Source organism: Paralichthys olivaceus, chromosome 16 (genome assembly GCF_024713975.1).
Source record: "Paralichthys olivaceus isolate ysfri-2021 chromosome 16, ASM2471397v2, whole genome shotgun sequence".
NCBI lineage: Eukaryota > Metazoa > Chordata > Actinopteri > Pleuronectiformes > Paralichthyidae > Paralichthys > Paralichthys olivaceus.
In genome coordinates, this window is record NC_091108.1 from 1149579 (window position 1) to 1173119 (window position 23541).

Below are 23541 nucleotides of genomic sequence, written 5' to 3' on the forward strand. Positions count from 1 at the left end.
CAAATTTGGTAACGAGCGTGAAAAGTAGCGTGAAAACGTTTCTCCTCCTCTTTTCTGGGCTCGCTGACACGCGTGAAATGTACTGTGTTCATTTTCTTGGCGGATTTATGAACATTGTCTGTCAGCGTTATCTGTGTTCTCTTTCGCCAAAGGTCATTTTCATGAATATTAATTTTCTGAATTAATCCACACAGACACTGTCCTGTCACCCGACGTTACCTCTGGAATACATTAAACAAAACATCTTTAACTCAGGAGCATGAAAACACACTCATGAAAATGTCTCAAATACTTTTACTCAACCAGTTTATTTATCATCTCCTCTCAATTTGAAGAATCTTTGTCTGTCCAGTGTTTTCATTCATGTCCAGTATATTGAAGCCACAGTTTCATCCTCCTTTTTTAAAAAAAAACCTCTTCGTCATTCTTCCAGATACGTGAGATCGCGCACAAAACACGACATCGACATGCGTATCGGGATCCACTCGGGCTCGGTGCTGTGCGGAGTGTTGGGACTCAGGAAGTGGCAGTTTGACGTCTGGTCCTGGGACGTGGACATCGCCAACAAGCTGGAGTCCGGAGGGATCCCAGGGTGAGACCAACCCCCCAACCCCCTCTCTACAGATGTATTTTTGATCAGTGATCACAGTGTTTGTGCGTCAGAACCAAGAGGAAACAGGAACTTCACTTTTGGGGAAACTGGTGAAAGTGGCAAAAAAAACTAAAACAAACTCCTCCATTGAAATAATAAAAAGATTAGAAAATAAAACTATAGAATAAAGTGTGTATTTACTAAATACAATAAACCATTTAAAATAACATTAAAAATAAGCTATAAGCTTCTTTATCATAATTAAAACGTCACTTGTTCGTTTTTTGAGATTTAATCAGTTATTTTCAGATTATCAGATGAAGAGATCCATCAGTTGATGTTCACTTCATCTAAACTTCCCGTCTAACTCGATGCTGCTCAGCTGGTGAACAAGTGGAACATAAAAATATTTAAGTGTTTCCATCAGAGTAAAACTCAGATAAACTGAATCTCTGCGGACGATTTAGCGAGATCACTTCTTCGGTTTTGTGCAGATGTGAAATTTCCTTTGGAGAGATGGGAACACATCTGTTTGTGAAGCATGATAATGAGATGTTTTGCTGTCATTACTTTCAAGTGATTTTTTTTCCAATCCAATGTTTGGCCTCGAGAGGAGTGGAGGGATTAGTTCTCTAACCACAGGTTTTAAATATCCTGCCAGTCACCGTGACCCGTGCTCCTGATTAAACTCGCTTGTGTAACTCGGACGGATGAAGCTGGAGTTTCTCTCGTGGTTTCATCTCATCCGACACGTCGGTCGGCGTCCAGCAAAGTGCTGGAACATCGTGGACCCGCCCGTCGAGTTGAGAGACGCACAGTCCTCACATCGAGCAGGATTTAGATTCACACCTGCTTCACTACCTGAGACGTGTCTCATTCAATCACCTGCTGGACTCTGGCTCGGATGCAAACTCTCATTACTACGTTTGATTTGAACTAAAACTGCAGTGACTCAAACCCTCTGATCTGGAAACAGATGAGTCATAAATGAAAGAGGACGTTTTCTGTTCATGTTCAGATTGATCACTGATTTGAGTTCTTACTGATGTTTGTCTTTCTAGAAGAAAGGTGCTGGACGGTTCAGTGTTTCTGTTCAAACTAACTAAACTCCCCAAACTCTCACAACATCAGCTGGTGAAATAAAATATCTGAGTTAAAACCTCTCATTTCTAAAAGTTAACGCAGCTTCAAACAAAGTGGACTTTCCCTATCCCGTTCCAGACGGATCCACATCTCCAAAGCTGCTTTGGACTGTTTAAACGGGGACTACGAGGTCGAGGAGGGCCACGGGAAGGACCGCAACGACTTCCTCCGCCGCCACAACATCGAGACGTACCTCATCAAGCAGCCGGAGGAGAGCCTGCTCACCCTGCCGGAGGACATCATGAAGGAGGCAGCCAGCTCGGCCGACCGCCGGGTCAGCAGCGCCACCTTCAACGAGGCATCGTGGAGCCCCGAGCTTCCCTTCGACAACATCGTGGGGAAGCAGAACGTAAGTCCCGCCCCACTGCTGGATATTCATGTCATGTGATGCACGCTATCACTCTGATAAGACGTTTATCTTAAAGACGAACTTGTCCTTCCACTGACGACTAAAAACTGAAGCTCAGACTGTGTTGTTAAAAGGTTGGTTCTCACTGGGAGACCAAGTGGCTCGTTAAGATGGACGTTTTTTGGGGGAAGTCTGCGGCGCACACGATCTTCTGTCTCGTCTTTTCTTTTTTAATTTTTTCCTGCGAATGAATGGACGGCTTTAGGCGGAGAGATTGTGTTATGGGGGTAACGCATCACTGTGTGTGTGTGTGTGTGTGTGAGTGTGTGTGCATGTGCCTGTTTGTGAGGATGATGAGCTTCAGACTGTGTGGACCCCCCCCCCCCCCTCAGAACGATCATGTTTGGTGGTTTTGTCTCAGCTGATTTAATGCAACATTATTATTATGAAACAAAATGCAGAGGATTTCGTTCAATCGAAGGATTTCTTGAGACTCAAGACTGAGTCTCTGTTACCTGTTACACATATTTTATATAAATATTTGCTCGTGGAAAATGTTAAGATCTGTTTAAAACCAGGCTCTTATTGCTGTTTTCCTGATTTTCCTCTGTAGTCAGGTTTGTTGTGGTTGAACATATTTTGGATCAGGCCTCATTGTTCGCAGGTTTGTATTATTACAGCAAACAGGATTCACAGTTTATTGAGTAAACTTAAAAAAGTGGAGACAAATCGTCTTTCATTTGCTTATTGGACGTCGAAGTGTACAGATATCTATCATGACACTATGGTTACAGTAAAAGATGAGAAATCATGATTCCACTCTGAGCCTGTGACAAATACGCAGACACTGTGTTTTTGTTTTATGTCCTGCGGCCACAGTAAACCCTCCGTTACCTCTCATGTTATATACCCGAGGACGTGTGCGTCTCCATCTCCCTGACGAGCCCGTCAGGAGCTTCTAGCATGTGATGGAACCTACGTTTGGATTCAGAGGAATGTTATTTCTGAGAAGTGCCACTTCTTTGTTTCTGGCACAATGAAAGCCTGTCAGGACAGTCATTTCAAAGAGCGGCTCTTTGCATTTCAAAGGCTTGTCGGAGGAGTTTGGAAGAGTCTTTTATGTATGTGCTCGGAGCAGAACGTCTCCCTCTCATGTGGGTTTCTGTCTTTCGCGTCGATGTCCCCCCCTTCCTGTTGGTCTGATTCACTTTTCAGCACCACTGGATCGAAGAGAGTATGTGTCTCTGTGCCAGACACAAGAGAGGACAACAAGAAATATGGAATTTTCAATTTAAAAAATGAGGAAAAGTAAAATAACGTTTGGCATTTTTATTTTTGCTTTGTAATTTTTGATCAATTGTCAATATAGTTAATTTTCTCGCAGTCAAAGAAAGTTGATGATCGGCTCAGTGACGGCCCAGGAGCTAGAGTTACAGACATAACGACTGACAGTAGGAAGTTCCATCAAATGTTAATGTGATAAATGTTTTCTGAACAAAGAGCGATGACAGATGACTCATCTTCCTTTTGTTTAGAGGGAACTATACTCACAGCCTTTGAATTAATGACATCATATCCTGTCCTTCACTGCAGTCACAGACACTCTGGACCGTTCGTCGTCATCGAACCCAGAAGACTCAGTGTGTGCTCTCTGCACCGGCTGAGTGGCTCTTCACCTCTTTCATGCCTCGCTGTGTGCCCGCTGGCTCCCATGATGCACTCACCTCAAAGGAGGTTGTGTGTTTCCTCACTTACTCTGCGTCTGTAAACCGTGAAATCCAGGCCAAGAAGTAACGGGTTCATCGTCTGGTGCCTGGTCCTTGAGACGTCTCGCTCTCTGTTCTGCTGAAGAGAATCTGTTTCAAGCTGCGCTCCTGAACTCTGGGTAGACACCGAAACAAGGAGGTCACAGATACAGAAGGTCAGGAGGTTTTAGTTCTCATGACACCGGGCGGTTTGGTTTGAATGAGACGTCATAGCTGAGACTGACTCCTGATCGTGACATCGCAGCTCCGCGATCCAAATGACTTCGCCAGCGCAAGATGGCAGCACCCGAGATATCAGTGCTTCATGTACGAGGAAGAAGAGGTCGTCCATCTTTATTCACGCTCCGGGTGTTCGTTGTTTGCTCCTCCATCATTTGAGCAGCACCAGTCCCCGAGAATATCTGGTTAATCTGTCTCCACCTGACATGTGAGACATCCAGCTGATGAAAACACTCTGACATCACTGTGTGTTCATGTCACCCCCAGCCCCAAATTCCACTTGCCCTTTCCTCTGCATCATGTTGGCATTTCCTACACACCAATGGGCTCCGTCATGAATATGTAACATACATGTAACCCCATACAGCCGCCTCCATGCAGCCAACCAGTGCTCGGGGCGGCAACGCACCATCCAATATACAGAAGAGAAATGTCACAGATAGAAGCATGTGCCCTTTAGACTGTGAGCTTCTGCAGAGACGTGCACGTCCACAACAATCATGGCAGCTCGGCTCATGACACAGGCAGCGGCCCCCTCTGAGCCCTCGTGTCATGAGTGGACGGCTGAGGGCAGGTATCTCACCGAGGCATCGAAGAGTTCTGTGAAGTATTAGATCCGCGGAGCCCCGTCACACCCTGCTGGTCCCACAACGGTCTGCGTCAGAACAAAAAGTCAAACAGCCGAGCTCTCGTCTGGACGTGAAGTTAGAAACACAGCAGGTCGGAGTGCAGAGCTCAGGACGGCTGTGAAAACAGAATATTTTTCTAGATCTCTGGAAATAAAGGGAAGGATATATATGTATTGTGTGACGCTGACGTTGACTGTGCAAATCTATGGGGGGGGGGGGGGGTGTCAGCGTTTTCTTTAAAGCTTGACAGGGAAATGTTTTCATGTTTAAATCCAGTTGCTTTTCTGAACTGAAGAGATACTGAAACATTATCAGTCTGTGATGTTCAAAGCATTCGACTCATTTCATATTCTGTTTCAAGTCCTACCAACTTTTACCCAAAATGCCTTTTGATGAACCTGATATGGGGGTTGGGGAAGGGGTGGGGGGGTGTGGGGGGGTAGTCTCTCTGCGTCGCATAGATTTTATGGAAAAAGTGACAAAGGATGAAACGTTGAGGGGAAGGTGACACATTGAAAAATTTCAAAATAAAGCTGTTGTTTAATGGAAAGCAGAACAAGACAGATTTCTTTTTTTCAGCGTGATTCATGGGAACACTTGCTCATGGCCCATCTACAGCGTCAACACTAGAGCTACACCACACCGCTGTCAAGAGGGAGTTGAGCCGGAGGGCAAACGTTTGATTCACCAGCCCATCAGTGTCCTGACCCTCAGCTGCTGGGCGCTTTCCATCGGAGGTTTTGTCTAACTGGAGGGAGACCTCGGAGATCTTCTGGCTGAATTATTTCCCAATGGGAGGATCAGGACACACGACATCTGTCTTATTTACAGTCTGTGATGGTTTTAACCGTTCTGGAAGCTACGCTCAATCTAAAAAAAGCTCTACGTAGCTTTGTTACTGGAACTTGTAATATCCCTTATACCTCACAGCCGAGGAGCCTGGAAAACAAACTGCTCACACTCTGCCCTCACACGCTGCCGTCCAATTAAATAACCAAGCTCCAGATATGTTAATCATTTGACACACAGGTCAAACATTTTCATTCATATGCAACAGGGGTTTGGTCGAGTTCAAGTTCATCCTCAGTTCAACTCTCTCTCTTCCTCAGCTTCACTGTGTTGAGAGCAAAAAAAACCAAAACAATTTACATTCGGTCAATAGTCGTTTCTGGCAGAAACAAAAGAAAGTCAAGTGCAATTTACTTTCATCTGTCAAGTTTGACAAAACATGTCTGAAAGTCATGATGATGTCCCTCCAGTTATGGTTGTTCTGTTTTCTCCAGAACGGCTAAAGAGCCAGTGTTCATGAACTAATATCTCACTTCAGGTATCGGAGGTGGGTTGGGGATCTGATCAGGGGCCAGCCAGGCTCCTTGTTGAAAGAAGACTTGATTCTGGGTGTAGAACCAAAGGTCGCTGTAGGATTGATTGATATCCACTCTGCTTTGAGAATGCTTCAGGATTCCCTGGGGGAAGAATGCTGGGGCTGGGGGACGGATGGATGGACGGACATATGGATGCATGATCCGGTTGAGTATCATGAAGTCTTATGATGATATGAAGGCGAAGGAGTCTTGCGGCTGACGTTGATCAATGATGTCATTTCATGTGATCTGTGAGCTGCTGAGCGATAAACCCTGAGACTGCAGCCATCACGACCTCCAGGCAGCTGTGATCAGACATAGATCCTGTCATCATGGCCAGTGACAGTCACAATGACCCCGACAGGTAGAAAGAGAGAAAAAGACAAACTTCCAACCATCAAGATTTGTTTGAGAACCTAAAAATGAACTTTTGATGATCCCTCAGTGTGAGTGATCTCACTTGGTAATGTGGAACGACTGTGTCGGCCGGAGCTGGTGAGAGGAGACGAATCGCTTTCACACACATATCTCCATCATCGCACATTGCTCTCATAATCACGTTAACGGCTGCCGGCCCAGTGGGGCTCAGACACTTCACACGGTAATTTGTTTGAAGTTGCAACGCGGCTGCTTTAACTCACAGCTAATGTTGGAGAACTAATGTCGGCGGCAGAGTGACTCAGATCTGTGCACACGACCTTTGTCACTTTTCCCTGAAGTGCTGCTCTTCATGTGACGTGTGGACGAACAGGAGCTCGCCGTGACTTAGTTCAGACTGAAGTGAGTTTTCAAAAACCTCTTAGGGATGAAGGTTGCAATCAAGTGATAAGTGGAGCAAGCAAAACACTGGAGACTTTATGTTCGACGTTTCTGCGACCTGTAATGTGAGATTGCTAATCTGCCATATTCAGACGCCTTCATGGCTACAGGTACTGACCTTTTGAAAATCGTCTTTTTGATTGTGTTAAAGGACACTGACGTTTATTTCCTGTGGTCAGGACATTTTCTTTCTCCATCACACTAGAATATAAATTTGGTAATTTCTTATATTATAGAGGTTGTTTTTCATCAGATAATCATCTCTCACTTGTTAGAACAAACCACAGAACTGACTTAAGGGACCCTTTTTCACCTTTTTTTAAACAATACATTTTAGACCTTTATTTTGAAATATGCTCACTTTGGAGGTTCTAAAAATGAGAAAAATTCCATCTTTTGTTTTGTGCAACATGAATCTTGTTCCTCAGCGGTTTTCTTTGTCCTCCACATGCTGCATAGTCTTCATTCCCACCCCTTCCCCTTGCAGTCACAGATGTGGACACAAATAACAGCTCTGTTATAACATGTGCATATTAACCAGCTCCGTCACCACTAACATTGGTGCAAAGTGAACGAACGTGCTGCGAGTGAATGAGAGATGCATGACTTGCTTGAACGTTGCATTCTGGTCTCCCCCTTTCTTCCTGTTCCTTAGTTTCTCTTTGTTTTGTGTCTGTATTGAACGTAACCGTGTCTGTTTCTTCTTTTTCATTTGTAACCTGAATGAAACAAAGGGGCAGGTTCATTCTATGTGCATGTGCTTTCCCCCTAGACTCTGGCTGCCCTAACGAGAAATTCGATAAATCTGCTTCCAAACCATCTCGCACAAGCTTTGCATGTCCACTCTGGTCCTGAGGAAATTAACAAGCGAATAGAGAGCGCCATCGACTTACGGAGTGGCGATAAGTTGAGAAGAGAGCATATCAAGCCTTTCTCACTGATGTTTAAAGACTCCAGCCTGGAAGAGAAGGTAGCTGGGCTATTAGACAGATAACTGTTTTTTTTCTTTCTGTCTCCCTCCTCATATCTATTCCGAGACGAAGAGTTTCAGAAGCAGAACAACATTTTTTTCCCATCATGAGTAAGCTAAAGGTACCTGAGATACTTTTGTGGTATCACAGAGAAAATAAATTGCTGTAATTCCATGAGTCACAGACGAACATTACCGGCGTAACTGAAGGACATTGTTAAATTTATGGAAAAGAAAATATAAACGACTGCTCCTGGCTTTTCTTTTCACTCAGCTCGCTCCTTCATTTGAGCTCAGGTCCAGAGTCTCAAGTGTGCCACCACCAGGTTTTAGTCAATTAATTAAAATTTAGATGACACTGATTAATTCAGAGTAAAAAAAAAAATACCTGCAGTCAAAATCTATTTTTCAATTAATAATTATGTGTTATTGTTAAATTTAAGGGTCTTAAATTAAATGTCTTTAAAAGTATAATTCTAAGATAAAAATGAATAGGCCTATTTGAAGACAATAGTTTTGAAATTAAATTATTTAAATGAAATAATGAATTCCCTCATAAGCTAACATGAATAAATCAAATCCCTAATTTGCAGCAGTATTTAATTATATTATAATAATGCAACCTGTTTGTATTTGATCTTCGCTGTTATAATGGCTTTAAATGAAATGTAATAATAATGAATATAATAGTTAATAAAATGACTTTTTTGTAAATTTTTCTTCATTTGAAACATTTTTTTATCGTTTTAATTTGAAATAATCAAATTCATGATTTGCTTTATACTTTATTTAATAATGCAACCTTTAAAGCCTCCCTTTACTCCAGTGGCACACTTCAGCCTCCATATTGATATGCATGAATAAACAGAGTGACCCAAATCTTCCTCTGTGCAACATGAACAGCGTTTTTCTTTTTAGTTGGTGAACATTGTCTTCAAACATTAAATCAACTTAACTGTGACTCATGTAAGAATCTGAATTCACAAAAAACAGAGAAATCTGCTCAGATTTTTCCGTCAGCGATCGCAGAGTAGCGAGCTGCAGTGAGACACTGATCTTTGGCGACGCTCATTTGTTTCGCCAAGGTCAGAGAAGCCCCTTCAGTTTACTCATGACCAACAGTCCATGGACCCTTTTACAGTTTTGTGAAAAAAGTTGACTCGTTCAACTTTTCTTTCCTTTTTACTGGAGCACATTGCATTCACTCAAAATGATGATGCTATCCTATAATCGTTCATTTATATCTCAATTATGAGACCATGATATTTAAATATTGTGTGCAGGCTCGATAATAAAGACTGTTTCTAGTCTGAAATCAGAAAACAAAAGGACAAGCTCAGGTTCGATGAGAATAGAGAATATCATTTAAAAAAAGATTTGACACAAATATCAGTCTGATTAAAGATCCATGAATTATTCTCTGAGAAATCAGAAAGTGACACGTTCCACATCCTTCCACCAAATGTCAGTCCAGCAGGTTTTGCGTAATCCTGATAACTAAAAGAAGAACAAACAAACTATAACAAACAGTCGCAGAGAAAAACACGATGGAGGTAAAAACCTGAGAAGAGACGCTAACCCACAAATATGTTAAGACGTCTTCACTGTTTAATTAACTGAGAATGTAAAGTAAGAGGAAAAAAAAAATCAACGATTCAAAGTAAAGAACGTGATTTTAATTCTACTTTAGATCCTAAAGTTTTCAAATACATCCGGCTTTCTCTTTCCATTCAATGAAATTAACAGAGAAACACCTGGATTTGAATAATTGACTGTTGTAAGTGGAAAGCTGGATTTTAAAAGCATTAATTTACTTTAGTTAACGTGTAAACACTACAAACGGATGAATTTAGAGCCACGGCGTCACCGCCAACAGCTGCACATCAACTTAACTCGTTTCCATAGCAACAGATTTCAATCAAACAGCCGACAGCAGCGTGATCATCGATCACTTAATGTTGATGATCCACAGCTGATCAAGTCATAACCATCGGATTTTTCAATAACTTAGAACATGTCCCTGAATGTTCTTCTTCTTTGGTGAATGCAAAGCTCTTAGTTCCTTGGATAATCTTTGACCTTTGAGTTGACCTTCACTTTGGCCCCTCCCTCCTCCATGTGTGTGTTTCCCTTTGAATCCCACTGCCATCTTCAAAACTTTTCCAAGAACCTTGTTTTAATTCTATTTCTTTGGTTTGACCTCTCTTCTCTCAGTGTGCAGTGATTTGCTGTTGGCCGACCTCCTATTTTTATTTTTATATTTTTTGCCAAACTTGTGACTAAACGTGAAGCATCCTCTTGCTAATTTCCCAGCACCCTTTGAGAAAGAGACAGAGCGAGGACGGGGCAGCAGGGGTCATGGGGGGGGGGTGGGGAGAGAGTTGATGGCTGAGATGAGTCTGGCTGTCGGAAATGATGATGCCCAAATTCTCAAGTCAATTAAATCATGAAAATAAATCTGTTCAGCCATAGTGGAGAAATTAATCAGTTTAATGACATAAAGTTAATTTTGGAAGAGGACAAAAAAGGGAACTTTAATTTAAACTAAAATAAACAAAAGAGATTAATAAAAAGCATTACAAGAGTTGGTAGGTGGATTAGTGGACGTAGCACCGAGCCCGGACACACTCTCGTCTAACTCACATCACGGATCAGATGTAACACACACAAATTATCACATTAACGCAAAAGCAGGCTCGTTTCCTGACCAGCTCGGTTGGGATACACTTTAGGGATACACTCAGGTTGTGTCTCCGACTAGGGCTAACGGCTAACAGCTAGCATTGTGCTTGTTAGCGTCACACCTTCCCCAGGACCCACAGCCAACCCACCGGCTCCTGTCTCTCTCTAACGCTTGTGTTTGAACCGTCGCATGAACCTGTGGCAGAGCGCTGGCGTGTTGTGGTGCACTTCGGTGTGTTCGGCCTGAAAACGTGTTTCTCCATCTTCTCCTCACCTCTCTCTTCCTCCTCTCTCTCTCTCTCTCGTCTTCTTCTCTCGTCCTCGGTGCAGTACTCCCAGATGAGGGATGAGGTCTTCAAGTCCAACCTGGTGTGCGCCTTCATCGTGCTCATCTTCATCACCACCATCCAAAGCCTGCTTCCCTCGGCCAGGTAAAAAAACCATAGACTAAATAAAGATGGACGACCTGACAGCTCAAAGGTGTCTCGATCGCCCCCTGGTGGCTGGCTGTAGTGTAGGTCATAAACCTCGTCTACTTCATGTTAGCAGATGGGACATCAATTCTAGGTAGTTCTTATCAGTCTGATGTTGATAGAATTCTTTTTCTTAATTATGGGACATGAATCTAGAAATCATGGGATCTCTTCTCGTTATCATGAGATATGGAGGTCATTATTTTGTGATTGAAATTAGTCAGAAGTAAATATATCCAAGGTCTCCGCTCACAGCTGGTGGTGTGATTATTATTTTGCCATTAAATGTTTCTGCAGAATGGTAACCATGGTGGTCCAGTTCTCCATCCTCATCGTCCTCCATTCCTGCCTGGTCCTAGTCACAACGGCGGAGGACTACAAGTGTCTGCCTCTGGTCCTACGAAAAGCCTGCTGCTGGATCAACGAGACCTACGCGGCGCGAAACGTCATCATCTTCGTCTCAATCCTCATCAACTTCCTGGCAGCCATGATCAATATAGTGAGTCCAATTTCCAGGAGGAGATTATTAAAATATGAATATTCGTAGAGACAAGAGTTTCTTGGCTCTGTCTGTTTTTGTACATAGAGTATTGTCACATTTATCCTCTAAGATTAGCGGTGAAACAGATTTTACATTCTACTGCAAGTTTTAAATCGTCCAATTTAACCAATTTCTGCCTTAAAGGGGTCAAATCCCACCAGGAACAGACCCTGAAAACTATTATTACATTGACTTACATCATGGTTGAATTTCAAAACAATGAGGATTATGTGATTAGTTTGTCAGTGTTGTGGCCGGGTTAAACAAGTCTGTCTTATTTTTTATCGCCTGAAAACCTGACTTCATCGACCCCAATTTACCAGATGCGTCGGCTCTGTTGTTCAGCGGGGCGCCGACTGAACTGAAGCACATGAAACTAGCTGATAATTAGCTTTTGGTGTTGCAAGGTTGCATCAAACAAAGAAGACAAGGATCAGAGAGAGGAGAGAAGCCTTTGGACCTTCACACTGATACAGAGAAGTTTGTTTGTGTGAGTCAACTCAAACTGGAGGAAAACTAAAATTAAAAGTGCTTCTTTGTTCATTCACTAAACTTAACCACTATTTTAATGTCCAATCAAAACCTTTAGGTTCTTAAGGATTTTGCAAGTAAAATAAAAATTCTGTAGGCAAAACTAGAATATCTTCAGCAAAATGAAACATTTCAGTAGCTTCAGGAAAATGATTTTATGTTCCCATGCAAGGTTACTCTCGATCTTTTCCAGATGACACAGGGATTTTCCAGAAAACAAATTTAAAAAAAACTCTAAACAAGATTTTCATGTGATTATTTTACGACAGATTATATATTATACATTTATTGTTCTTTTTATTTGTGTAACTGTGTTTTCCCTTTGTCTTGGTTTTCTTGAATGTTCTTTAAATCAACAAACATCTAAGACCGAGTAGTTTAAAGCTAAACTCTCATACCAACAACATATAACAAACTAGACAACAACTCCAGTGGCAGACTGATGGGAAAGATCATTTCTTTAAGAGGTCACAAACGAGTGGAGAGACGAATCTCTCAAACAAGCATCTTGAAAGATTAAAAGCTTGATGTGTGAAGGGGGATTCTGGGTATTTTTATGCTGATCCTGCACCAGCTTAATAGTGAACAAAAACAATAATCCGCCCTGTTGGTCTCTCACAGCTGTGGTGTGACTTCGACAAGTCCAGCACCTTCAGGAACCAGACGTACAACGAGTCAGCCTCCATCCCCGACATCTGCTTCTACCCAGAGGTACCGACTCAATGTGGCGTCTGAATTTTGCAGTCAGGTCCATCTGTTGTTTTTTTTTTTTCCACTTCTGCGACAGCGGCAAAATGATAAATTAAACATTTTCGACATCTGCTCGCACCCAGAGGGAGGTCTGGCCTCAGACGACGGCGACTGATGGAGCTGTCAGGACGTCACAGGGAAAATATCCGTTATGTTATTTTGCTCACACAATAAGAAGCTAATTGATGGACCCGACATTTTCACAGCTCCAAGCTTGGCTTGAGTCACGTATCGCTGCATGTACACAAAACCTGTTCCCAGCCTGGATCTTTAAATATGTTTTAAAGGTGCAGTCCACTCACTTCACACAGCTGAAAATGTTGGTTCACTAGTCACTAGCGTGTGATATAGTTGTACACGGTCGTCAGTGGCTGCGTTACAAACTGGAGTCGGAGAGTTTGAAAGCTGTGGCTGTTTACCACAGACTGTAAATAAAGATGGACGACCACTCTCCACCTCCGCTCACGTTCCAGAAAACAAGCCAGAATTTCGCGGATACAAACGCTGCCATCTCGGGCAGATGACGTTATATTCTGAGTCTGTGCGGTAACGATCGGGACATGAAGTCTCTGATGTCGATCATGACGTTTCGCCACAGCTTTTATATCATTAAACAACTAATAAAGTCCAAACTTACTGGGACAGCAGGCAGAGGACATGAGTAATAAAACCCACTCACTGACCACGTGCAACCACACGGCGTTGTGTTCGTCAGGGAACACGCTCGGTACAAATGTTCAACTAAACATTCTATATTTATATTAAGAGAAAACGACGACGTCTGAATCAACTTTCAAAGCAAACCGCTGATTTAAAGAAAGCATGGACTCAATGATGAAAAACTGCTCTTGTTCTCAGTACTTCGTGTTCACGGGGGTCCTGGCGATGGTGACGTGTGCAGTGTTTCTGCGGCTGAACTCCGTGCTGAAGTTGGCAGTGCTGCTGGTGATGATCGCCATCTACTCGCTGCTGACCGAAGCCTTCTACACCTCGCTGTTTGTCCGCTACGACACCGTCCACCACAACACAGAGTAAGTGCTCTGGAATTACATGTTTAGCTCTTCACCTGCAGAACGATCAGCTTTACCAATCCAGCTGTGTTAAAGTTCCAATGTCAGTGTTTCTCAGAGAATCGTAGAGTCTTTATTTTTATTTCTCTCTCTCTGTGACTGTTCAGAGAGCACGTGTTAGCGTTAAAGACAAGCCCATGAATGTCTCTTCATTTCTCTCTTTCCTCACCCATTCCTCTTCAAAACACACCAGGGAGCCACATTGACCTTTTTACCGCACGTAAATGCTGCAAATGTGAGAAAACTCATCTTGTAGGCGTCCTCTGATTTAGTACAGTGACCTTTACAGTGACAATGTACGAAGGCATCCTGAGCATCTAAGCGTGACTGTTTAAGAAAAGAAAAAAAGAAAGCAGAGGTTTGTGTAGAGGACGAACTACAGAGGAAGTCGTCTCTCTAAAGCCTTCAGGGAGACAGAAGGTCGGGATGAAACAAAGTCAGGTGGAGACGACGGGCTTTCATGTCTGGGTCACGGTGGCAGCGAGGATAATAATCACAGGCTGATTATTTGCGTCATTTTTTCTGGTTCCATCTTTTGACTTTTGAATAATTGCCAGTTTTTAGTTTTCTGTGATGCGTTAAGTGAACATCTTTTGGAATGGGACTGTTGCATATCTAAAACAAGCATCTCGAATGACTACATTTGGAATCACAATCACCATCGCTCTAGACTATTATCGGTACAAAGACAGGAATGTGAATCAGTAGAGCTCCGCCAAGGCTCAACAGTCGCCTTCAATTTAATCAAACACACACTCATCAGTCATTTCAAGAAGGAGTTCTTGCTTCGGCCCAAGTCGTATCCCTGATGACAGACAAACATTATCTCCTTGGTGGAGGCAATAAAGTTTAGGCTGCTGCAAGATGACGGCCGCAACAACATCTTACAGTGTTTTGTCAGATATACGTACTTCCTGTGGTCATCACCTACGTGGGCGGAGTCTACCTATACTTGACTGATTGGTTTGTAGACGGCGTATGTCAGAAATGAATGAACGGGTAATATCATGCGGTATTACTACCAGCAACAGAAAAGTCAGAAGGTTCCGACCAAACTAGTTGTAAAAGAGACACTTAAATTTGACATATTAAAAGGTATTGATAAAAATGTGAAAGATGAATCTATCATACAAAGATTTGCAACCCAAACACTGTGTCGTGTGATGATCACCAGATACATTTGATCTACCTCTTGTTTTTAAAACTCAAACTTCAGTATCTTCCAGATGAATTTTGGTGGATGACAGGACAAATTAAAACTGGTTAACATATGAAATTGTTTCACTGTTCTTCTTCCCACAGGAACTTCCTGGGAACGAAGGAAACATCGCTGCTCCTCATGGCCATGTTCCTCCTCGCAGTGTTTTACCACGGACAGCAGGTCTGTTTCATGTTTAGCAGTAGAAACCTAATCTTCACATGCAATCCAGGAAGTGGTGACCTAAACTTTAAACCGCTCATCAACCACAGTGCTGTCACATCACGAAACCCCTTGAATTATCTCGCTGTAAAGGAAAATGGAGACCGTCGTCCTCGCAGACTATAAATAGAAATGTTGAACCTTTCCTTTAAATGGTAATAACAGGGAGATAAAATGCAACAGGCCTGAGGAACGTCGCATCATTCTCGTTGCTATGCAGCCGTCTAATTACCATTAGCAGCTCACCTGAAGCAACAATAACAGAAGATAAACAGACGGCCGCAGTCCGGAAGGTGTTCTAACACATTTTTGTGTTATTGTTTATTTTATCTGACGTTTACCACAAACCAAGTCCCATCTCCATTGTATTTGAGGGTTTGATAACCAAATCCTAACAATCATTGCCAATTCAATTCAACCTCTCATCATTTACTTCTGGTTTTATCAAGATGCAGTCAGAGTCAGCGGCCTGAAGGAAACTGGTGTTACCACGTTGCTTTCACATTTTCTCTATGGCAACCTCTGATTGTGTGGGTTGGCGGCTCGTTCGGCAAGAGAGGGTCTTAATTGATGGTCTTTGTAGCCCCATCAAAGTAGAAAGCAGCCATGTTTGGAATCATCCAGAGGCTTATCGATTTTCCGCGGATCAATTCAGCCACTTGTTTGGTAACACAGAGACAATGACGACAGACGGCATGAGGTGTGCAACTGTCACCGTTCTGAGGAGAGAAAACACAAGGGCCAGACATGTGCCAATATGATCCCTGGTTCTTTTTAGTCTCAGGTTTAAAATCATTGTGGGTGTTTTAATTGGCTCCATTCAATTCCAAGAGGTTGTTTTATTTCTTGTGATAAGACTCACAGCAGGTGTTATGTCCGTCTCCTGGGGGCACCTTCATTTGGATGGAATTTTAAATTTTCCCAACAACTTCTGTTTTTGGTGCAAGCACCGTGTGACCTCTGAACTCTGGTGCGTGGTCTCAGCGCAGCAGTCCAACGATGATGGTGAAAATAAGCATCTGAACATTTGAGCTTGAGCTCTCTGGATCTCAAACTTTCAGAGAGCAGAGATCCAACAGAAACACGAAGCAGCGTCATCATTTGCTCTCTGTCTGGAGAACAAGGCTGTTCGGTCTTTTGCAGCTGTAAACTCACAGCTCCGTCCTCCATTGTTGAGCAAACAAAGAGTGTAAAAACATTAGTTAGAGCTTCTTTCAGAGGAGACGTTCAAGTGATTTTATTGTGTTGTGAAAAAGGAGCCTATTAGAGCAGAGAGACGGAGGACACTCACTCCTTTATTCTTCTTCACAGCCTCTTTCATTACAAGACCCTCACTCTCATTTGTGCTTGTTAAATGCCAGTGATTTGTACAATGTCCTCGCAGTGTGTTACGTTTGATGTCTATAACCAACGAAACACACGCTTTCCATTCGTACAACGTCGAGGCTGCGAGTACACAACATCACTTTCTGTTGTTCTCTGTTGATTTTTGTGTCTCCACAAGCAGCAGATGAAACTAAACCACAGACCTGTTAAATAATAAACCAAAGGCAACAGAGCACAGGAGCCAGATGAGGTTGTTCTTCATGAACGCGACTTCCTGTCACAACAGTAATTACATTATCAAGCACAGTGAACATGAGCCATTTCATTACAAGGCTGCAGACAAGGCTCCGATTATACCACAATTTAGTTTGAAATAATTATAAGATCAGAAGACCGATCAGGGTTGTAATATAATGGTAACAGTAGTATGAGGAGAAATCGAATGTTTTAATTAAGGAGACGTAAAGCTTCTTTTTAAATGTCTAAATATATAAACCACTATTTTTGTGTGTGTTCCATTAGAAACCAATGTTTGCCTCGGTTTGGTTTCTGCCCGCTGCACACTAGAACTAAATCGGGCTGATTCCGGGTCTGATTCAACCCTCCTGACAATCACAGGGATTTTTGCCATTGACTTCAGGCAGATTGGAAACGATTATTTGGAATTGGAAGCAGAATGAAAGGAACAGTGATTGAGGGAGGGGACAGAAACCTGCAATAGCTAATGAGAGCGAGCGAACCAGGAAGCGTGTGGTCGTGCATCTCGACTGGATCGCTTAGTGTGCTCTCAATCAAAAGGTTAAAAATCAATTAGCTCTATCATGATGTGTGGTCTCCAGCTTTCTAAAAATCTATTAAGATTTGAAAATCCTCTCCTGAGCAGCATGTGAGATGACAGCAGCTCTAATCCTGAGTGAAATGTTTATTACAGGAACAGAGGATTTTTTTCCCTCTGCGTCTCTGGGGGGTTAATAGAAGCCATTTTGAAAGAATGTGTCGTCCAGCTCCGCACTGTGGAGGCCGTGTCGGTTAACGGCCACCATCTCATTATCCCACTGCCAAACAAGCCCTGCAGGCTTTGCATTCCTTATTAGAAATGAGAATTAAGTTTCACTCATATGATTAAGGGACTAATTGATACCACAATTAGTCACAAAACTGTTTCCACCAATCAACAGAGAGACAGACAGACGTGAATCGTCACAGGATCATCTGCCTGATTGTATGAATTATTGTTTTCTTTACCATAGAATGGTTCTTTATATTTAAATACTTTCCATAAATAATTTCCATTGAAGGGGGGGCGGGGTCCTCTGCAGAGGCCACCATGTTTTTTACTGTCTAAAACCTTTTGAACATGATACTTCACCACTAGATGTCACTAAATTCCTCACACTGAACCTTTAAGTAAAGTCATTTGTGTTGCCTATTAGAATCCTTCTTTCTGCACTTCAGATTGATCACACTCTTGTTTCATAATTGATCCAACCTTCAACAGATTTTTTAATTTAGCCGCTCATTCCAGAACCAAAGCTTGGCCTTTCCATCATGTAAATTATATCAACAGAACTTTCCCCTGATAGTTGTTTAATTTGTTTGAGTGATTAAGTAACTAACACAGTCATAGATCTGCCTGTAGAGTCCGAGAAAGGGTGTGAGGGAAATAAGGAGTTGGGATTTTCAGGTCTTCATTTGTGACATCTGTGTCTATTTTTTGTGTCTCCAGTTGGAGTACACAGCGCGACTGGACTTCCTGTGGCGCGTCCAGGCTAAAGAGGAGATCAACGAGATGAAGGAGCTGCGAGAGCACAACGAGAACATGCTGAGGAACATCCTGCCCAGCCACGTGGCACGCCACTTCCTGGAGAAGGACCGGGACAACGAGGTCGGTGGCAACTTCTCTAACACACACCAACGCACAATAACGGTCTGAATGTGTCCACAGAAATTCAAAGTCTGGTAATGATCATGTAGGAAATACTGCGAAGACAAAAAACACTCACATGAATCATTTCATGGGTAGTCTGGTTTGATTTTCCACCAGCTCAATCTCAAATTTCAAATGTAAGGACCTCCAACAAACACATGAACTCAGCAGAGTCTTTGTCAAATCAGCATTAACTTGTGATATTATCTTTACTTTGACAATTTAAAACAGGAGTAGCTAACTCTGACTAATCTGAGACTCAGAGTTAATTTTGAAGTTTTTGTGTTGTTGTAATTTTGATCCGGTGATGACACTTACACAAGTCACAGGGATCAATTCAGAGGTGAAACTGAAAACCCACAATGCTTCATTACACAGAGGAACAGCTATAAGACAACAGCTGAAACAAGGAGCTGATCTATTAACTTCAATCACATGTACCGTTGGTTTCTCTTAGTCTAACAGTCGTAGTCTGTAAATAAAGATGGACGACGTGTCTCCACTCCGTTCCATTGGACAAAAAGAAAGCTTAAATATCCCATTAACTCGTCTCGTGCTATTGACGTTGTGGAGTCAGAGTCTGTGCAGAAGTGAGGTCCCGTCATGAAGTTTCACCCTTTTACACATCATCAAATAACTAATTAGAACCAAACTCATCAGAAACATGAACAATTGAACATGAGCGAGTAAAATTTGATTATTTCAGACGGACGTTATGGACAGAACTACAGAGCAGAGAACTATGACCCACGCTCAGGTGGCCTCCAGGCCGTGAAGCTCAGTATGTCAGTTCTCAGCTCAGAGTTTTTATACAGCACCTCCTCCTGTTCCAGAATAGTCTCCTACGTTCATTACAATTCATTCCCTGAGCGTCCATGTTCCAGCCCGTGAAGAAAAGGCTCAGTAATTGCTTTTTAAACAACTGTACACAGAGAGAGAGAGAGAGAGAGAGAGAGAGCAGTGGTGAGGTGGTTTATTCCGTTCCGTGTTGGAACACAAATTAACACACAAATGCAAATGGATTGTTCGAACCATATCCCCGTACGTTAGATCCTGATCCTGATTAATAAGACACAGCGATGATTAAAAGTGTGTGAACATTACAACTCCACAGGAGCACGAGTGGGTGATGAGATCCAGCGTACTGTCAGCGGTCAAGTAACCCAGAGGTGGATGAGATCAGGTCTCTGTGTGGAGAGCTTCCACACCACAGGGAATCTTTTCATCCCCATAGAGTCCTTGCTCGGGGGGGTATTATTTAATGAAGCCAGGAAGCTTTGAGGTGGTGCTCGCACTGAAGATCCATGATTGGTCGAGTACTGCAGCATTTTATTCTCACCAACTTCTAGACGAGCTCGTAAAATGTGACTTTAAATTGAGCATTTCTGGTGTTTCTCATTTCTTGTGCTCGTTTCTTTTCTAGCGTTGACTTTATCCAATTAGCAAAGTAGTCAATCTAAATTAAGCGCTGTATGATTTGAATCTTTTTGTAACTGTAGTCTTGCTTGATTTATATCATCACAGCTGTATAATCTTCTTCATTTCCATCAGCATGCTAACTTGCTCACGATGTCAGCGTGACATCAGAGTGACATCAGCGCAAAAGTGCAGCTGAGGCTGAAGAGAGTTTTGACCTTCAACTAAAAGATTCGGACAAAGTGACCTCGTGATGACAGAAGAGTTACGATGAAGGATCATTCAGACCCATTAGGCTTTATCCTCTAAACGTCTGTACCAGACTTGTGACAATCCATCCAATGGATGTTGGGATATTTAAGTTTGGACCAAAGTAGCAGAGCGGCTGACATTAAAAAAAAACCTTTTGGATTTAATGAGATTTATAAAGATAATGAGAGTTTAAAAGTGTGAGAAGTTAAAGGCTGGTTGATAACTTCACTCTCAGGAATTAAGATAAAGAAGGAGGAGACTTTGGGATGAATCCATTTAAATATTAACTATCAGGACAGATATTAAAGAAAAAAAGAAAAAGGAAACCTTTTCTGTCTTCAGCTGTTTGATGTGTTCTTCTCAACTACCAACTCGATAATAACCGATTGTCCTGGTCAGCAGAGAGGATAGTTATCTCACGCTGGGGTCAAACCGTTGTATTGTCCTCGTCGGGCTCCTTCATTATCGACTCCTCCAATCTTCCGTCGCCTCCTCAACAAAAGGCGAGCAATGAATTATGAATGTCACGAGAGGAGAGCTGATATCATTCTGCTCCCATGCCTGTTCCTGATTAAAAAGGACACGATTAAAAATGCATCCATTAGGATAGGTTGGGTCCTAATCACTCGTTACATTATTAATCAGCCTGTTTATTGTTCCGTGATTTAGATACTGCTCTGGGTTATTAATGGGCTCCTACACCCCTGAAGAGGTGTTGATGATCTCTGGAATTAATCAGGTGACAAAGATGAGTGTCATTGACATCAGCATCTTCAATTTTAGGTGTAATTTAAGATACGATTCACAGCAAATGTTTCAGAGCAGGAGGACTCTTTCAGATCTTGTGCTCTCTGCTACAGTTTCCTGTTTCCCCTGCGTTGCGTGACAACCAAGAAGACCGGCAGTCGACAAGTCTCATACAATTGTACCGCACAGTTTGAGAGATTCGACTCCTGTTGCAAAGCACTGTTCACCTACGATCAGCCCATAGGCGCATGTTCCAGCCTTGAACAGAAACACGTCAGCTCTGGTCACGGGGACTCACTGAGCAGCTTGATTATTTTTGAAATTGGACATGAATCATAGGCTTTGGCCTCAACAGTCACCAGATCTCAACCCACCCTCTGTGAAGAGCAGCATTGACGCTTGAGATGCATCTATATCCATCTCTCTCTGTAGAAAACCATCTCCTGAAGTAGGATTAAGAATTTTCATCAGCAGCATGAATGTCCTCGTGGAAAAAAAGACTAGAAACAGACCAATGACTGACTTGATCCTTAAAGAGATGCAGAGACAAACCAAGAAATTAAATTAGTTTGACTTTTATCAACTTTCACATTGAGGCTTTGACATTTGACTGAGCTCATTAAACGTTTATAATGTCAGTGATGATGTCACACTAAAGTCAGAGGCTTATTTTCATAAGCGTGTAATTATATTAAAAAAAGTCAAGCAGAATACGGAGAGGTAGAGGGAGAGGGAGAGAGAGAGAGGCAGGGGGAGAGTGAGAGAGAGAGAGAGAGACACAGCGATCCTGACTTCTCATGAATTATTTAGCTGTAATGTTGAACTCTGGCTGGACGACGTGTTTACCGACCTCTTATTAAAACATTCCCACAAGGACACGATTCATTTCTGCATGTGGCATTAGTATGTTGGGACATGCTGTCTCATGTCAGTAGACCTGCTGCGCTGTTTGGACATGTGACAACACTGCCCCCCAGAGGAGGAGACAGTGTAGTGTAGCTGCACCCGTACCTGCTGCAACATACATTTCAGTATCAACATGCACATGACTGTCACTAATGCTTTAGAAGCATCGACCCTCTGGTGCATGATGTGTAAACATGTTGCTAATAATAGCAGCTGGAAACAGGGTTGATGGCTGAACCAAGAGACTGAACCAACATGCAAACTTCTAAAACTCTCTGTAGAACTGAGAGGAAGAGAAGTTCATTTTCTACAGCTGTAAACAAGATAAGATAAGAATTTCAGACTGTCAGTACGAATTGATGTCCATGAATCACACGACGCCATGATGGTCAGCCAAGCACGGTGCACACAGCGTTGTTAGTGTATGTGTGTGATGGGTGAACCTAACAAGCGATTCGTTTTTGTATTGAAATATATTAAAACCTCCAAGAAGCTGAGAATGTAAACTACACAACCCTCAAACAATCCTCCACACTCTCCACAATAACATGACTTTGTTTGTCTCAATTAAAGAATTGTCCTTCTGCTTCAGAGGTGGAGATCAAAACATGTGACTGTTTTGTCATGTCAGGGAACAACACTGGCCTGAAACAGAATCAACTTAATGTCTCATCTAGACATTAACATTTGCACGACAGAGACTAAAAAACCTCAAAGTGACTGCAATTCTTTTTTGTTTTCATGGAAAACATGACAATAAGCTTTCCTTCTGTGGTGTGTGTCCCCGCAGGAGCTGTACTCGCAGTCCTACGACGCTGTGGGTGTGATGTTTGCCTCCATCCCGGGCTTCGCCGACTTCTACTCCCAGACCGAGATGAATAACCAGGGAGTCGAGTGCCTGAGGCTGCTCAACGAAATTATTGCAGACTTTGACGAGGTGAGATCATGGGACTTTGAAGTGCTCCCACTCGTACTTCAGCACAACTTTTGAACATGCAGGGGGCTCAGGTGTCTCTGAAGTCAACATCCTCCGTGGTTTTTTATTACTATTAAAACATCCATTTGCCTCCCAGAACAACTCAGAGCAGCATCGCTCACATCTGCAGGTCAGCGTTAGGTATTTATTCCAGATGGAAAGGATCCCCCACAGGGAACATTACCAGATACAAGGAGTACTGACAGAGTATAAGCGCTCTTCAAGTCCGTTGAGTTCCTTTGTTCAAGACCAAAGCAGCAACATATAGCAAATACTTTGGTACATGTCAGTTTGTCATCGTGTGGTTTAGCGTAGCTTTCCTGGATGAGTCGGTTCAACATCTACACACCACAAAACAGACTTTATCTGAAGAATCTGGTCATTTAAGTCAAGTTTGTCATTATTTTACAGCCATTACATTTTGAAATCATCATTTAGTTCATAATAATATCATCTTACTGCTACTTCTAACCTGGACTCTATTTTACATATATATATATATATATATATATATATAAACTCCAACTAGGTGAATACACTCCTCCACATCTCAGCTTCAGTATGAGTTCAAAATCCTGCTAAAGTTTTCAGACTCTCACACATCTTGGTTCCCTGGGAAGAGACTGAACAGAGCTGAGTTTTCGACAGAAGATGTTTCTAATAGGAGCTGAGA

General features: G+C 42.5%; 1 protein-coding gene and 1 long non-coding RNA gene across 3 annotated transcripts in view; one reads left to right on the forward strand and one right to left on the reverse strand.

The window, feature by feature from the left end:
- The window catches only part of adcy8 (adenylate cyclase 8 (brain)), a 53608-nt gene that overhangs the window by 26476 nt on the left and 3591 nt on the right, over window positions 1–23541 (forward strand). The window contains exons 6-15 of one of the 2 annotated variants that reach the window (XM_069510758.1): window positions 434–592; window positions 1814–2084; window positions 7654–7851; window positions 10864–10964; window positions 11304–11505; window positions 12700–12789; window positions 13687–13859; window positions 15201–15279; window positions 18371–18529; window positions 22683–22829. In XM_069510758.1, the coding sequence (XP_069366859.1) occupies window positions 434–592; window positions 1814–2084; window positions 7654–7851; window positions 10864–10964; window positions 11304–11505; window positions 12700–12789; window positions 13687–13859; window positions 15201–15279; window positions 18371–18529; window positions 22683–22829 (1579 nt within the window). The remainder of the gene's footprint in view (window positions 1–433; window positions 593–1813; window positions 2085–7653; window positions 7852–10863; window positions 10965–11303; window positions 11506–12699; window positions 12790–13686; window positions 13860–15200; window positions 15280–18370; window positions 18530–22682; window positions 22830–23541) is intronic. The other variant, XM_069510759.1, reaches the window with a different exon arrangement.
- LOC138405037 (uncharacterized) overlaps window positions 2092–23541 on the reverse strand; it is a 30722-nt gene continuing 9272 nt past the window's right edge. Inside the window, exon 3 of the long non-coding RNA XR_011238693.1 lies at window positions 2092–3965. This is a non-coding gene — a long non-coding RNA (uncharacterized lncRNA). The remainder of the gene's footprint in view (window positions 3966–23541) is intronic.